At 39.1% G+C, this 18,501-nt stretch overlaps 2 protein-coding genes across 2 annotated transcripts in view; both read right to left on the bottom strand.

Moving 5' to 3' along the window:
- The window catches only part of LOC128534539 (gastrula zinc finger protein XlCGF17.1-like), a 172,961-nt gene that overhangs the window by 147,664 nt on the left and 6,796 nt on the right, over window positions 1-18,501 (bottom strand). The gene's annotated exons all lie outside the window — the stretch shown is intronic.
- The window catches only part of LOC128534556 (zinc finger protein 271-like), a 17,030-nt gene continuing 6,838 nt past the window's right edge, over window positions 8,310-18,501 (bottom strand). The window contains exons 2-4 of the mRNA XM_053509027.1: window positions 17,418-17,527; window positions 15,061-16,532; window positions 8,310-10,975 (exon numbers count right to left, since the gene is read on the bottom strand). Of these exons, the coding sequence (XP_053365002.1) occupies window positions 10,161-10,975; window positions 15,061-16,486 (2,241 nt within the window). The 5' untranslated portion in view covers window positions 16,487-16,532; window positions 17,418-17,527 and the 3' untranslated portion in view covers window positions 8,310-10,160. The remainder of the gene's footprint in view (window positions 10,976-15,060; window positions 16,533-17,417; window positions 17,528-18,501) is intronic.

An 18,501-nucleotide genomic window follows, 5' to 3' on the forward strand; every position in this document is an offset into this window, starting at 1 on the left:
GTCTTTTGGAAATGAGTCAACCTTTTGAAATAGATCTTTGGGTGAACGTTGGGAGATTCATATTGATATGCTTCATTGATAATTCAATCTAAACTCTCGTAATCTATTCTTTAACTGAAATGAAAGAGTTTTATGTGTTCAGGATCTACTAATGTATTAAGTTACATACTGGTTAACACACTAGCTATAATTTATGCACTCTGTAGTGCCCTTTGGGAAAAGGCTGCAGTCACATTTATATAGTTTATTTAAATTTTACATAGATAGATGGATGGATGGATGGATGGATGGATAGATAGATAGATAGATAGATAGATAGATAGATAGATAGATAGATAGATAGATAGATAGATAGATAGATAGACAGACAGACAGACAGACAGAGACTTTGATGTGTGTTTGTAGCTTGACCTGCTAACATGCTAATACTGTATTTAATCTGAGGCTCGGCACTAATCATGTAAATTATAACCAATGTTTCAATTGTTATACATTAGTTAATAATTTTCTATTTTATAAATTAGTACATTATTTAATTTTGGATTTACTAATGAGAAGACACTATACAATACTATACAATACACTGAACAGTCATAACATTATGACCAGCTGTCAAATACTGAGCAGCCCCCCTTACCAAAAACAATGATGTGCTGTGTGTTCTGACACCTTTCTGTGGGAACCATTATTATCATTTTTATTAATTTGAGCTACAATAGCTCTTCTAATAGATCGGTATACACTAGCCAGCCTTTGCTCCCCATGTACATGAGTAAGCCTTGGTTGCCCATGATCCTGTCACCAGTTCACCAGACTTTCTATTTTGGATCACTTTTGGTGTGTCCTGAACATTGCAGACTGAAACCAAGAGCTGCAGTGTTGGAGCTGCACTGACCCAGTTATCTACCCATCACAATTTGTCCTATGTCAAAGTCATTAAAAGGCTTACAGTATACCCAACCAATTTTCAGTTTCCAACAGATCAACTTCAGGAAAAAATTATAATAAATTCACTTGCTGCCAAATATATCCCACCTACTTTCTCTCATCCTGTGTACAGGTCCTTCTCAAAAAATTTGCATATTGTGATAAAGTTCATTATTTTCTGTAATGTACTGATAAACATTAGACTTTCATATATTTTAGATTGATTACACACAACTGAAGTAGTTCAAGCCTTTTATTGTTTTAATATTGATGATTTTGGCATACAGCTCATGAAAACCAAAAAATTCCTATCTTAAAAAATTAGCATATTTCATCCGATCAATAAAAGAAGGACGACCCCGTCGCCTGGCCGGAGGGAGTAGGGGCCCGCGGCCTGACTGGACTGGCCGACGAGTGGGGCGGCCCGGAGGTCGAGGAGCTCTTGGTGGAACGCTGCAATGAGTTCGGGGTTTAGGATGTCTTAAGCCGGTACCCAACTCCTTTCTTTGGACCATACCCCTCCCAATCCACTAGATATTGGAGGGACCACCCTCTCCTCAGTGAATCCATTAACCTTGTTACCTTGAACGCTGGGGTCCCCTTTATCTCCGCAGCCCCAGGGAGCGAGGGCTCGGTTGTGCCTCGTGTGCGCATCCTCCCAAACTCTTTCCGCTCTTTAAAACCACTCATCCACCAAGGGTACCTTGGTGGAGTAGCATCCAAAGGACAAAGCGGAGGCTGATAACCGAGCACACATTGAAACGCCGTTAGGCTGGTTGTGGAGTGGGTTAACTTGGACAGTCCGCTCTGCCTGACCATTCGACTCGGGGTGATAGCCCGACGTTAGGCTAACAGTGGTCCCCAATTTCTGGAAGAACGATTTCCAGACTTTGCAGATAAATTTAGGACTACGATCGGAAACAATATCTTTGGGTATGCCATAGCAATGAAATACTGATTCAAAGAGGGCTTCTGCCACCTGGAGGGCTGACGGGAGAGAGCCAAACGGTATAAACGACATCCCTTTGAAAACTGATCTACCACAACCAGAATTGTAGTGTACCCTTTAGATACCGGCAGGTCCGTGACGAAGTCCACAGCACGGCCGATTCGGCGTCGGTAGGGGCATTAATTTACCAACGGGTAGGCTACGAGAGCTCTTGGTGGTAGCACAAATGGCACAAGATAAAACAACTGTCTTTACAGTTTTCTTCATCCTAGGCCACCAATATTTTGGCTCGAGAATTTTAAAGGTGTGTGCCACGCTGGGATGTCCGGAGGACAGATTGGTGTGAGCCTCTATCGTCACGCGATTACCAAGCGCCTCTAGAACATAGGTTTGACCCAGAGGGCACTCGCCAGGCACGGGATTGCGCCGCACCCACCGAGTAATCTCCGCATCGACGTCCCACATCACCGGGGCGACCACGAGCGACCACTTTTTGCCACCTTAGTTTCAACCTTGATGTTCACTAATTTTTACTAAAGTTTAACTTCATTGTCTATATTTATTGAAATGTGGGTACAGAGCAATTGATGTTAGGAAGTAGCAATTTTTGCTGGCGTTCATGTCAGCGTATTTTTTTTTTGTTCCTGTTGTCTGATACTGTTTCGGCAGTGGTTCGGAAATTTGGGGTTGGGGAAGGGTTTGGGGTGGGGGTTAGATGATTTGTGTTCTTCGTTTAGGTACTTTGTGTCATGCTTGTTAACTGTTGTTTGTGTGTTCTTTTTTGTCTCAATTATGTCTAACCTAGCCATTTCTTCTTCCTTTGTGTTTTTTGCAACACCAGTCATCGGACCTGGGGTATCTCTCAGAGAGATGGAATCAGATGGGCATGTTTTTTACCTTAGCAGCACTATTCCATCTTTGCCACTCATGTCTCTATGGCTCTGGGTGGTGGTTTGAGATGTTTTAGCTGGAATGTTAAGGGGCTCAATTCTCCAGTAAAACGTCACAAAATTATATCTCACCTGAGACATCTGAACACTAAAGTTGCTTTCCTACAGGAAACCCGTCTTAAGGTTTCGGATCACCTTAAACTTCGCACTGGATGGGTGGGTCAGATGTTTTATTCTTCTTTTGCAAGTAAGGCTCAAGGCGTGGCAATTCTAGTTCATAGGTCAGTCCCACTCTCTGTTTCCAAGGTTATATCTGACCCGAATGGACGGTTTATTTGTAAGGGTTAACCCCTAGAGGGCGCCAAAGCGCTCTAAGTTTGATTTTCGTTATGTTTGTTTGTAGTTTTGTTTTAGTTGGACTTCAAGTCCCAGACTGCACCTCGGTCAGGTGACGTAGTCATTCACCTGAACCGAGGGAAGTAATTAAGTTTAGTATAAATAGCCTGACTGAACTTTAGTCAGGCGTCTAGCTTTTGTTGTTGTTCATATTATGATTTATGTCGGTGTTGGTTTTCGTTAAAGGTTTAAAGCTTCAAACGTGCTCAAAGAAAAGAGCTAAGGTTTTGTTTTGTGTTTTGCCTTGTTAATAAAAGCCTTGATTGAACCACCAGCTCATCTCCTGCATTTATGCCACGGACACACAGACACCGATTGAGGAATCATGACATTATTATAAAATAGATAAAAAAAATAGATGTAAAATAGATGGCTTCTCTCTGACTTTGGCAAACGTATACGGTCCTAACTGGGACAATGAATGCTTAAAAAAAAATTTTTTTTTTGCTCTTTCTAACCTGAACTCCAGTCAACTTATTCTTGGGGAAGACTTTACTTGTTGCCTTGACCCTACTCTTGATCGTACATCTAGTAAAAATGTTGCATCAAAATCTGCCAAAGTGATTCAAACGTTTATAGAGCAGTACGTAGTTTCTGATGTCTGGCACTATTTTAACCCTAACGCCAGGCAGTCCTCTTTGTTCTCTCAAGTTCACCATACCTTTTCTAGAATAGATTACTCTCCACAGTCCGTTCATGCTTTTTTAATCCTATTGTAATTTCTGACCATGCTACAGTCGAATTGGACATTTCACTCCCAGGCAAACCTTTGTCATGTTCCCCCTGGCACTTTAACCCCCTACTTTTCACTGAATCTGAGTTTATCAAAGTTATCAATGACAGTGCCGATCTTTTTATCGACACAAAGGTTAACATCTGATACATTCCGACTATTTAGGAATCATGTAAGGCCTTTCTACATATGCAGTTGATGTACCAGAAAGGACTTTTTAGTTTTTTTGTGTGCTAAACTAAACTTCAGGGTCAAATAATAGCGATTTTATTTGAAAAGTATTTTATATATATATATATATATATATATATATATATATATATATATATGTGTGTGTGTGTGTGTGTGTGTGTTTGATTGACACAGAAATGTGGGGATAGATTAAGAAACACACTGAAGCGGAATCTGAACGAAACAATGTTGATAAGTTCAAGCTTAGATTAATATATAAAAGTCTCTCCACTCTGTAACCGCTGAGTGTGGATACAAACCAAACTGTTACCTTCTTGTACTTCTTGTTACTGCACTGCCCCCTCTTGCCCCTGAATAGAGCCGGCCTCCATTATACACACACACATACACACACACATATATACAGTGGCTTGCAAAAAGTATTCAGCTCCCTTTTTTAAATTTTATTGGAATTCCACGTGAAAGACCAATACAAAGTGGTGTACATTTGAGAAGTGGAACGAAAATCATACATGATTCCAAACATTTTTTTACAAATAAATAACTGCAAAGTGGGGTATGCGTAATTATTCAGCCCCCTGAGTCAATACTTTGTAGGACCACATGGGCAATGCTTTGTGGGTAATGCAGTCCAAACTGAAAAACGCTGGAATATAGAGCCTGAGCCTGTTTTCTTAAGTAGTTTTTGGTTTGATTTAAATACGGAACCTACGCGGAAGTTTGTAATATCGCCTGACAACGCAGAAATTAAAAAAATGGACATGCATCGACTCGATTTGTCTTTCTCATCACTGCATGGGCATGAATTAACGGGCTGTTACGCTGCCGCGAGCAACAACAACAAAAGCGGAGAAGCTTTATGAGAGAGATACGGACGCGATGTGTTTACTGATGTGTTCACATGACTTCTTAATCTTCAACAGACATCTTTATAAACCATCTAACGTTACAAATGTCAGCATAATATAGTTTTCCGACTATGTACACAGTTTGCAACTAGACAATCACCTTAATGCATTGTTTATTATAAACGGGCGATTAGGGATTATATAGAGACGGATGTACATAGCGAAGAAGCCATAACAATGTTCTATGAGAGTATAAGTTAACTTACACTCCGCATTCATTGTGATTATTAGAAAAGGCGATCTGCAAAGATTCATAGAAAAAAGAATTACTCACTGAGCCTGGTGAAGATGAAGCAGGAACACGAAGCGTTAGTACAGATCCATTTTTAGGAGCAGCTTCGTAGTAAAACCTGCTTTATATTGACCCGCGTTTATAAAGCAGTCTGGTAAAAAATGATTAGCGCAAACATGAACGCATTTAGGTAAATCGGCGGGGACGTTAGCTTCAAAAACTAAATTCAAAGTTTAAAGTTTGAATTTAAAGTCTTCAGCGGCTCAGATGTCGGTAGTGAATGACGACTGCTGTGTTCGCTATTACACCCAACAACTGTACACGACACTCGCTTAGGCGGCATTTTGCTCCAGCGGCGAAAAACAATGGCCGACAGCTTCTTCTCACTCGGGGCGGGTCTTTGCTAAAACACCAGTGTCAATCAACTATAGTAGGAGCGGCCTCTTTCGGTGTGGTGTCACATTGCCAGGCATTTGAGATTGGCCTGATTTCAGAAGGGGCATGTTATTTTAATAAATGAAAAGAAAATCACTGGGGGGCTCTTTATCATCGTAGAGTGGTTGTGTACGCACTCTCCTAACACACAGTTCAGTCCAAACAGCTTAAAAAAGTGCATGTGGGCCTGTATGACCCCTTTAAAAACGTATTTTGTCAACAATCGTCAACTATTAATCTGCTGATTGTGTTGCAATACAAAGGTATCTGTATCAGATATGTAAACAGACAGTAAGTTACATTCTAATTGTAGAAAAAATGTTTGTGCATTAGTTCACCTGTTTATGTTCTGTTGTTGATTTTTTGTTTTTTACAGGGCTGTTCTAGACAGCTGGATAAGTTTGCTGTGGGATGATGAGTGAATTGAAGTTTAAGGTAGGACTTTTAGAAAAGCACTGAATGCAGAGGGCCCCATATCCATGTTCGCCTTGAGATCCAAAATTGCTAAATCCGCCACCGTTTTTGATCAAAAGAACGAAAATCATTTGTGAAATGACCGCCAGGTGGTGCAAAGTGACATTTTTCACTCGTCTTAACAATATCTTGTATTGAAGAAATACTACAGTGATGCTAATTTCCACATCTGAGATCTTTATACAACAAAAATGAAAAATCTGAACCAGAGATATTGATATTTATTGTATAATAATGAGTAAAAAAAGAAACAAACATCAGTTAAATGTTTTTTAGACAGACGATCAAGTTCACTAGCTGGTAATTTTATTTGTACAAAGAATGAACTGTTATATAGACTATCTCTGTTTGTATCTGTTTATTGTTATTTAAAAAAAATGCATTCAAAAATACATTAAGCTTTAAATATAGAAATAACTAGTAAAATAGACTTTCAGAATAAAACATTACAATAACTCAAAAAAGATGCACTAAAAATGCTGTGTTGTTTCTGTAAACATTGTTGGGTGGTTTCTGCTGGGTCAAAATTCTGAGTTATTTCGGGTACTTTAAACACATTGTTGTGTTGCTCATGTTGGGTCAAATGGGATGTAGTGAGTCATTTACAAATGAACACCTGGTTGGGTTATTTTGACCCAACAACTGGTTTATTCGTTATTCTCTTTTTTCTCCAAACGGCAGCCTGTAAAATGTTTGAAATATTACTGTTATTGTGTCACAAGTGTAGTTTTCGGAGATTTAAGCTTTAGGAAATCTCCCGGCGCTCTGAGCATAACATCGGCCCAATGCAGCCTCGGAAAGAATTTCGAATCGTTTTCTAAACGTGGGCTATTGTTGTTTACTTACAATATTTGTTAATTTAATTTATATGAGGATTGGGCTCGGGATTTTGATTTGGTATCTGTAACGGGTTCTACCCTATTTGCATGGCCCGAATAGGCAGCTCCGTCCCTTTGCATACCTGCGTTGGGGAAAAAACAGCAAGGAGACTGACTCTGATCATTTTAATAATTCATTGATAAATTAGTGATTTCTTTGGCTTTGGCTGTAGTGATGAAGGTAATCCTGTGTTGTCGTTGTCTCTGCAGCAGTGGATGCACATATAATTCACTTTCCAGATAACATAATCTAAAATTTATTTTCTATAAGTTTAAAAGCAGACATTTCGCTTTCTAAGGGGTTTCGATTAATTTTCTGACGCGCTCAAGTTTACCGAAAACAATACAGAATAGCATACCCTGTTTACTTTCATTATTTTACAAAATCATAAAGTTTCTTCGTCATTGTGACGCCTAAAAATAGAGGGAGGATTATTTTTTTATAGTCTAAATAAAACTGCTTTTCCAAATTGTTGCACTTTTCTTTGAATATACTGTGTTCACAGGGGTGGGGCTAAGAAACAAGCATCTTGGTTTATTAATTTTACCCCCTTTTATTTGGGGTAAAGTGACTGATGTGCCTAACAGAGCTTCTGTTTCACTTTCATCCACTACCTATTAACACCTCTCAACACACACACACACACCAAAACAAAAAGAAAGCAGACCAAACGTCGGCACGTCCGTCCCTTAAACAGCACAGCAATGAGCATTTACTTACATCTAAACTAAGTCCTAAGTTTCTAAGTTTCCTAATCAGCGCTCAGCCGCATGTATAAAGTTTTCCAGAGCGCACCAGCAGAAGTCGACTAATGATTATCAATGCGTTGAGAAAACAGCAAGCAGACTGACTCTGACCATTTTAATAATTCATTGATAAATTAGAGATTTCTTTGTGATCAAATAACATTGTCTGGGCATGGGAATGGTACCAACTGCTGTCATCCAGCTGTAAATCTAGAGTGGATTGGTTGGACATCACTAGTACAGATAATACAATCTGCACAGACGCCACTTAGGACTTTGTGTAAAGTTAAGGTTAAAGGGAATGGATGTCTTGATGTTATTTAATACCAGTCATTCAAAGTTGTGACTTAAGATTTTGCTAAAGAAAAGTAACAGGCGTGATTTTGCTGGTGCTATCCTTAAAATTTCCATATTTACGCTTTAAATCATTATCTTATTATTGATACCTAAATTCGAAAAATCAGGCATGGTGTCTTTCAATCTCCACATTGCAAACAACATGTTTATAGGTCTTTGTAAAGGCACATTGTGAAATGACGAGGTTGAATATCCATCTTTATTTTATAATCAATTATAGAATCATTTTAAGTATGTGTTTATACGATGTATATGTTTATGTTCTTCTTTACATTTGTGTAGCTGGATGTGGAGTAACATACTGTATTTTAATTGTGTTTTGGTCATTGTCATTTGTTACATTATTTTGGAGCCCACTCCAAAAATGTGTGTAGGAAATGTCTGTTATTCCTGAATTGTTAATGTCACACTTTCGTCAAACCCATCGAATTAAAGTTGTCTCTATTTTGCTCTCATCTTGTTTCATTACAAAATTAAGTGCAGTGGTCCAAATGGCAAAACAAAATTCTCATTGATCCAAAGTTTATGGACCTAACTATACATCAGGCATTATAATGCATGTAGTACAGACTGCATATAGATAAGTCATATCTGGCTCCTTTATTATTATTTTTTTTTCTTATTTAGTTCTCCTTTCCTGCATCTTCATACTATCAATACAAATGGTGGTCATTGTCCGTGAAGATTCTCAGTCCAGGTGAGGTTATCAGACTTCTGGACTGGAAGTTCCTCAGACTGAAGAAGTAGCTACTTAGATGAGTAATGAAGTGAATCTACCTATGAGGAAGAGAGCAAGAGTGTAGAAATAACTCCTTTTATATAAAATAACTCTTACAGCAACAAACGTGTATTTGCAGCAAAAAAATTAAAATCTTAACCTTAAATTTTCAAAATTTAGAATGACAATATCCCATATAAAACTTTGTTGAAATGCCTTTAAGCTTGCTTTTAATGGCAGAATTCCTGGATTTAGGTGATCACATCCAATCAAATGACCCCCAGCCAGAAAACACACTATGAACTTGCTTCAGAGTTGCAGAGTCTGCAAATTCAAATGCCCTGCATCGCTATAATAAAGTGAGAATGAGTGAGTGAGTAACTGTGTTAAACAGGTATTTCAATCACAAAAGCTGCTCTGGAGAGCGAGTGGAAAAGCTGGGTACTAACTTTGTTTGGGAAAAAGTTTTTATAGCCTTTAAAAAACTTTTTATCTTGAAGTGAAGGGAGCTTTCAGTAGGATTTCTTAAGTTAACTGAATTTTGTTAAAAAAATAAACATACAAATAAAAATATAAAAAAGTGAACACACTTCCGAAGCTGCTTCGGCAAGCAAAACTGTTATACTCTGTTGTAAATATGGTGCAGGCTTCAGGGTTGATGGTTACTGGTGACATTGAACCAATCAAACCTTGCTGCGGGTGGGACATGGCTTGAGCCCACCAAGTGGCTACACTTCAAAGCCAGTTTAGCACATTTGTAAATGGATATATTTAAAGAGAAATCAGATTAAAAAAATACAGATAACAAGAATAGTAAAATGATAAATGTCAGTCCTTTTGTTTGGACAGGGCGACCCCTAATACTGAGCATGTTCTATCTGAATGTATGTCTCTAACTGCTGCACTGAAGATGACCATCATATACCTTGGTAAGCCCTAAAACAGCTAATGATTAGTTAACTGAGAGAACTAATGACCACAGACCTAGAGACATGGTTTCAGAATCAACAATACTAGATCCAAGCCTAGAGTCCAATCAAGTGGCTCTTTCAGCCATTTAGAGTGAATGAGATCATGTAACTTTGTAATTTTATGACTGAATAAATTGCTTCTTGAAGAAGTTCACAATAGTTGCAAACCGGGTATGGGGTAAAACTCAGTTCATTGTAGCCCAACACCGAAACCCATGTTAATGTACACTGCCACCCTAAAAGAAAAGCGTGACTAGAGCACACACAATGTGTCCAGGTCATGTGTGAAAATGATTCCTCATTTTCCCAGAACCACTCTTTCACAATCTGAATACTGGAATATGTCTGAGACATCAGGAGAGTAAAAATTCCATAGATGGAATAGCCAGGTCATTCAGTACATTTTGGTCGTCAGCTGACTTCCAGGGCTTCTCTCCTGTGTGAATGCGCTGGTGTTTCCGAAGATGACTAGAAGTAGCAAAACCCTTCCCGCATTGTAAACATGCATACGGCTTCTCTCCTGTGTGAATGCGCTGATGTGTTTGGAGGTTACCGGCAGATGTAAAACTTTTCTCACACTGTGAGCAGGGATACGGCTTGTCTCCAGTGTGAATGCGCTGGTGTCTTCGTACTTCACTAGCACTTTTAAAGCTCTTCTCGCAATGTGAGCAGGGATACGACTTCTCTCCAGTGTGAATGCGCTGGTGTGTTCGTAGGTAACCTGCAGTAGTAAAACAGTTCCCACACAGTGAGCAGTGATATGGCTTCTCTCCAGTGTGAGTGCGCTGGTGTCTCCAAAGAAGATCAGAAATAGCAAAACTCTTCCCGCACTGTGAACAGGTATACGGCTTCTCTCCTGTGTGAATACGTTGGTGTGTTTGTACTTCACTAGCACTTTTATAGCTCTTCCCACAATATGAGCAGGGATACGGCTTCTCTCCACTGTGAATGCGCTGGTGTGTTCGTAGGTAACCTGCAGTAGTAAAACAGTTCCCACACAGTGAGCAGTGATATGGCTTCTCTCCAGTGTGAATGCGTTGGTGTCTCCGAAGATGACTAGAAATAGCAAAACTCCTCCCGCACTGTGAGCAGGGATACGGCTTCTCTCCAGTGTGAACACGCTGGTCTTTTTTCAGATTATTTTGGTAACTAAATATCTTCCCATAACCTGAACACTGGTAATTTTGCTTCTTCATTTCTTCATGAGATGTGTTCGGAACAGATAATGCGTTCTTAGTACTTCTCACATTTAACATTCATTTGCAAGAATTGGTAAATGATAATAGTCTCTGGGGGGGAAAAAAGAAGAAAAAAAAAAGACATGACCTTGATGACATTCTTGTGCAAGAACACAAAAACTGAACAAGCAAAATAAAACCCAAAAGTTATATCTATTACAGTACTCAACCTAAATAACAGTTTCATGCTGTGTCTTCCACGGCGACAGCATAAGTGATGTGTGTTTGCTGGCTTTACAGCCAAGTGGTGCTATAAATACAGACTAATTCAGTCAAGGGTTATGTAGTAGGAATTAAGGGTACAGCACTCTCCTGGCTCAGATCCTATTTGACCGATCGTTATCAGTATGTAGACTTAAATGGTGATTATTCTGCATGCTCTCTAGTGGAGTTTGGTGTTCCACAAGGTTCAGTTTTAGGCCCACTGCTTTTTTCCCTTCATGATTCCTCTAGGCAACATAATTCATAAACATGGTATTAGTTTTCATTGTTATGCTGACGACACACAGTTATATGTCTCAGCAAAATCAGATGAGAAAAAACAGCTCACTAAAGTTGAGCAATGTGTGCAGGATATAAGAGATTGGATGCTAATTAACTTCTTTCTGCTTAACCCTGATAAGACAGAGGTTTTAGTCATAGGACCGCATTCAGCTAGAAGTAAGATTTTAAATCACACTGTAACTTTAGATGGCCTTTCTGTTCCATCAAGTGCAACAGTCAAAGACCTCGGTGTGATTATAGATTCCAGCCTTTCATTTGAAGCTCATGTAGATAATATTACCAGGATAGCATTCTTTCACCTCAGAAATATTGCCAAGATAAGAAATATACTGTCGCAAACAATGCAGAAAAAATAGTCCATGCTTTTATCACCTCTAGGTTGGACTATTGTAATGCCTTACTGTCTGGTTGTTCAACTAGATGCATAAACAAGCTTCAGCTAGTCCAGAATGCAGCAGCGAGAGTCCTCACTAAAACCAGAAGATAGGAGCACATCACACCTATCTTATCTTCACTTCAATGGCTCCCTGTGAAATTTCGCATTGATTTTAAAATACTACTCTTGACATATAAAGCATTAAATGGTCTCGCGCCACAGTCTCTTATGCTACGCCACGCCTACTTTAATCAAAGAATGCAGGCTGCTTGTCAGTGCTGCGTATTATGAAAACTACAGCTAGGGGCAGAGCTTTTTCTTACAAAGCCCCAAAATTATGGAATAGTCTTCCAATTAATGTTCGGGACACAGTTTCAGTGTTTAAGTCTAGGCTAAAAACCTATTTATTTAGCCAAGCATTTTTATAAATAGATTTGCCTTAAAAGGTAAAGGAGCAGATCTAGGGAACTAATGGATGTAAAAAGTATTTACGGTAAACTGGTATGTTTAGATGCTGTCTTCCCCATTCTCATTGATCACTCAGGTTTGTTGACGATGAGGTGATTGTTTGCTTTACATTTCAGGGACCCCTCATGTTTGTGTTTCCTTCTGGCTCTCCCTTTTAGTTATGCTGCCATAATTAGTCCTGCAGAAGTCTTTGCTTGCACTCCACAGTAAATATACATTTACATTATACATTATGTGACTGTGACCATACCTAATTGCCATCTCTCCTCTTCTGCTCTCTCCCCATTTCGCTTCCCTCTCTCCCGCTTTCTCTCTTTTCTTTCTCTCCCTCTCTCTGTCGAGCTACACATGTCGTTTCTGAGCTGCCAGTGATCCAGACTCCCTCTGCCCTCCGGACCTGCCTGACCCATCCTGGTGCCATGTTTCTGGTTGGAGATCTCGTCACATGGATGCCCCATGTGTCTCTTTGGAATGCATTTGGTCTCTGGGGATGGTTTCACTCTACTATGAAGACAGTTCTGGCCCCGACTGGTGTTGACAGCTGTTTCTCTGGGGACTTGACTTGGCTGCAGTTGCTCAATAGTTCAAGACTGGAATTTCCAACAAGTCTACTCGAGTCTCCAATAAACTACCTGGACTCCATATTAACATCAAATAACATCAACTGTTATATTATAAATGCAGATCAATTCCTGCTTCCTTTTTCACCCAAATGAGGATGGGTTGAGTCCGGTTTCTCTCAAGGTTTCTTCCTATTACCATCTCGGGGAGTTTTTCCTTGCCATTGTCGCCCTCGGCTTGCTCACCAGGGTCAATCTGATCATTCTGATTCATACACATTCACATTCCATACAAACTTAAAAAATTCTTTTAATTGTGTAAAGCTGCTTTGCGACAATGACAATTGTTAAAAGCGCTATACAAATAAAATTTAATTAAAGGTACAGGACTCGTTTTACTGTGGATAAGGACACTGTCTTACCACTTTCAGCCAGCATCTTCACAAGGTCTTTTGCTGTTGTCCTGGGGTTGATTTGCACATTTCCAAAACCTTCATCTCTGGGACTGAGAATCCATCTTCTTCCTGAGCAGTATGATGCTTGTACATTCCCATGTTTTTTGTACTTGCCTATAATTGTCAGAACGGATGATTGTGGGACCTTTAGGCATCTGGAAATTGCACTTAAGGATAAGGTACACTTGTGGAGATCCACAATTCTTTTCCTGATGTCTTAATTGATTTTTCTTGATGTCAAAGAAAGAGGCTGTGTTTTGGGGGTGCCTTTATATGCATCCACAGGTGTGCCACCAATTAACACAAATGGAATCTATTAACATAATTAATCAGAAGCTTGTTAAGCTTAGATTGGAATCATCTGGAGTTTTCTTTTGGTTTAAAGACACAATAAACGTAGGGTATGTATACTTCTGACTTTGATAAAAGTGGTAAAAGAAAAATTCTCTGTGGTTCGATTCTGAATAAAACATTTACACAAACGCAAGACATCATTTTTATTAATTTTTTAATATTCCTTGATTATCTATAAAAATAACTGGAAAAATAGACTTGCAGTATAGAAAATTAAAGTTTCATATCTTTAAATGTAACTTTTTTTTTATAATAAAAAACAGATACAAATAGAGATAGGCTATATAGCAGTTCATTCTTTTTAACTTATTAATATGCAGTGAATGTCAATAGGAACTGATTTTTCTTGTTTGTTCCTGCCAGTAATATCTCTGAGTAGAGGCGATTAGCTATACAGCAAAACCTGAGAAAAAATAGAAATGTGCAGTATTTCTTCCACAGCATATTTTGACTTTCTATGACTTAAGCGCCACTTAATTGTAGCTGTTTTGCAATAACCAGGTCATTCAGTACATTCAGGTTGTCAGCTGACTTCATTTTATTCACACACAAGGTTGCTGAGCCTAGACCTGAGCAACTGAAGCAAACCCAGAAGATGCACCCATTGCTCTAGGATAGACTCAATCTGGACTCAAACCACATGACCATTTTTTCATTGCCCCAAAATCCAATCTTTACACACTCTACCAAATTCAAGCCCCTTTTTCTGATGAGTCTCACAAACAAGTGGTTCTCTTATAGACACACAGCTGTTTAGTCCCAAACCCAAGAGTTCTCAGCACGTGTGTATAGAAATGGTCTTACGGTCACTACTAAAAACATATACAGATTTAACTGTTTAACTGTTTTTTCAGGCAAGTTCTTCCATTGTTCAAGTGATCTCCATTCATGATTCCGCCCTCCTCCACCCTACCCCTACCACAATTCTTTCACATAACTAATGGTTCAGTATTACTCTCCAGAGATATGATAATTTGAAGGTTACTTAACCCAACCCAGTTCCAGGAATTTCAAACCTCTTTGGCTGTTTTCTTTGCTTAATGCAGTCCATTTAATACACCCTCATTATGTTAATTTTATTTTTTTTGGCCATGCAGTGCATTTAGACAGGACAGCAATACGTAAAACATTTCCCACATTGTAATGGTGTCACAGCTTCCCTTCTGTGTGAATGAGCTGGTGTCTCCTAAGATGACTAGAATTAGCAAAACTCTTCCCGCACTGTAAACATGGCTTCTCTCTAGCATGAATGCGCTGGTGTATTTTAAGGCCACCAGCAGAAGTAAAACTCTTCCCACATTGTGAACAGAAATAGGGCTTTAATCCTGTGTGAATGCGCTGGTGTATCCGAAGATTAGAAGACTGAGAAAAACTCTTCGCGCACAGTAAACATGGATACGGCTTCTCTCCTGTGTGAATGCGCTGGTGTATTTGTATTTCACCAGCAGATTTAAAGCTCTTCCCGCACTGTAAACATGGATACGGCTTCTCTCCTGTGTGAATGCGCTGGTGTATTTGTATTTCACCAGCAGATTTAAAGCTCTTCCCACAGTGTAAACATGGATACGGCTTCTCTCCTGTGTGAATGCGCTGGTGTATTTTAAGGCCACCAGCAGAGGTAAAACTCTTCCCACATTGTGAACAAAAATAAGGCTTCTCTCCTGTGTGAATGCGCTGGTGTTTTCGAAGGTTAGAAGAATTAGAAAAACTCTTCGCGCACAGTAAACATGGATACGGCTTCTCTCCTGTGTGAATGCGCTGGTGTGTTCGTATTTCACCAGCAGATTTAAAGCTCTTCCCGCACTGTAAACATGGATACGGCTTATCTTCTGTGTGAATGAGCTGGTGTCTCCGAAGATGACTAGAATTAACAAAACTCTTCCCGCACTGTAAACATGGATACGGCTTCTCTCCTGTGTGAATGCGCTGGTGTGTTCGTATTTCACCAGCAGATTTAAAGCTCTTTCCGCAATGCAAACATGGATACGGCTTCTCTCCCGTGTGATTGCGCTGGTGTCTCCGAAGATGATGAGAATTAACAAAACTTTTCCCGCACTCTAAACAGGGATACGGCTTCTCTCCTGTGTGAATGCGCTGGTGTCTCTGAAGATTATAAGAATTAACAAAACTCTTCCTGCACTGTAAACATGGATACGGCTTCTTTCCTGTGTGAATGCGCTGGTGTGTTTGAAGGCCACCAGCAGAGGTAAAACTCTTCCCACATTGTGAACAGAAATAGGGCTTCTCTCCAGTGTGAATGCGCTGGTGTATCCGAAGATCACTAGAACGAACAAAACTCTTTCCACACTGTAAACATGGATACGGCTTCTCTCCCGTGTGAATGCGCTGGTGGGTTTGGAAATTACTAGCAGTGGTAAAACTCTTTCCACACTGTAAACAGAAATATGGCTTCTCTCCAGTGTGAATGCGCTGGTGTATCCGAAGATTTCTAGAGGAAGCAAAACTCTTTCCACACTGTAAACATGGATACAGCTTCTCTCCAGTGTGAATGCGCTGGTGTGTTCGTACTTCACTAGCAGTGGTAAAACACTTTCCACACTGAGTGCAGAGATACGGCTTCTCTTCCGTGTAAACTTGCTGAGCTTTTTTCAAATTACTTTGGTAACTAAATATCTTCCCATAACTTGACCACTGGTAACTTTCCTCCTTCATTTCTTCATGAGATGTGTTCAGACCAGATAATGCCTTCTTAGTACTTCTCATATTTAACTTTCATTTAAGGAGAAGACTTGGTAAATGATGATAGTCTCTGAGGGAAAAAAAAGACAAAAAAAAAAAAAAGAGACGACTTTGATGACATTCTTAGGCATTGTCCAGATAAAATAAAAAATTTTCTCCCACCCAAATTTTAATAAAACATATTAGATCATTATTAGAAATGATCACAGGTTGTAGATGGGCAATAAGTGTTGATACGCTGCATAAAATACTGTCCTCTCATTGACATAAGTATCACCTGTGGGTCTGAGGGCCAATCAAAAGGGGTGTGGCCTAATGTATGTAAGTGAGTAAACATTATGTCATAACAGCAAAAAGAAATACCAGAAGCTGGTTTCTAGTTAGTTCTAGCTGCAATGGCTTCCCTTAAAATTCAGCAATTTTTTTCTTCCTACCTCAGAGTACGACATAAAAGTTCTTTATGAAGCTTCCTACACTTTTTATGACACTGAGCGGTAAAGTAGGCTGCATGTTATACTTGGTGTTGTAATTGACAGATTTTTGTAGTTTTAAATGGTGAAAAAGTGAAATAGTGAAATCAGCGGCACTTGTGTGAAAGCTTTATGCACACAGATAAAACTTATAGATGTGTGACTCGCTGCATGACATTATCCTAATCAGACTGCTCCAATCACAACTGTTTAAAGCCCCAATAATAGAGCTACAACGTGTCATTTGAATTTCTGTTTTGTTTTTTTTTTTCATTTGTTTTAAAGAATTTAGCTTTAAAATAACAGCACCCGAATAAGGAAAAATGTTGGGGCCGGCATTTCATCCACTGACTGGAAATCAACCTGGGCTTAAGGTAAAACACTAAACCTGAAGTAAAACACTAAACCTGAGGTAAAAATACTGAATAAGATGTTGAAGAGAATGAACAGCACGTGATGGCTGGCAACTTTGGAAAAACACAAACCTTCCCCTTCAAGACACGTCTTCTTCTTCTTTATTGTTTTTGCTGAGTGGCAACGAACTTATAGGTGCATTACTGCCACCTGCTGGATGGAAGTCTGAAAATCAGATTACCTGAAACACAAAAACAAAAAAAACGAAATAGTGGGAAAAGCCCATAAATTAGATTATATCTATTACAGATGGTACTGAACCAGCGTAACAGTTTTACTACCGTGTCCTGCGACGACAGCATTAGGGGTGTGTGTTTGCTGGCTTTACAGCTAAATGGTGCTATAAATATAGACTATAGACTTAGTTCATTCAGTCAAGGGTTAATAAGCCACACTCACGTAGTAGAAGATAAATTCAAGTGAAACATTGCAATTAAACAAGTGCATAATCACAGTAGTACAAATTAAAAATTTAAAATAACCCTTAGAGGTCTGAGGCATTTCTAAAGACATGCAGTGATTTAGCGCCCTTAAATTTGTTACTTATAAAAAGCGAAATATCTCCTTTTACATAAACTAATGAAAAACAAATGTCAGATTATGTAATTCGTATGAAACGTGAATATAGGTGCATCCACTACCGCTGAGATGACATGATTTACCTTCATCACTACAGCCGAAAAACAAAAAAAAATCACTAATTTAATCGATGAATTATGAAAATGAAACGAAATGGCGCACACAGATGTGTGAGGAATCTGAGTATATAGATGTGAACTGCTGAGACGTCAATAGGAGTCCTGGGGAAACCTGGTGTGACCTGTTTCAGGCTTCAATAGGTCTTTGTCATAAGTGTGTGAAGGTGAAAGTAGGAGAGGGGGTTTGTGTGTCTGTGTGGCATGGTGTCCTCATACGCGTGCGTGTGCTCATATTATATATGGGTCATTGACGGATAAGACTTTTTTTTAAAAAAGCCTTAAAAAAAAGTCATCTGGGGCGACCGTAATATATCTCAGAATTCACATTTTTATGTATCATTAAGACTAGTTGAACTCATATCAGTAAGTAGATAAACTGATGAAGAAAGATAAACTTTAGTGCCCTTTCATTTTATGAAAACCATTATTTCACAAGTTTATTTTATAATATCAGAGT

Source organism: Clarias gariepinus, chromosome 12, assembly GCF_024256425.1.
Source record: "Clarias gariepinus isolate MV-2021 ecotype Netherlands chromosome 12, CGAR_prim_01v2, whole genome shotgun sequence".
In the NCBI taxonomy this organism is placed as follows: domain Eukaryota; kingdom Metazoa; phylum Chordata; class Actinopteri; order Siluriformes; family Clariidae; genus Clarias; species Clarias gariepinus.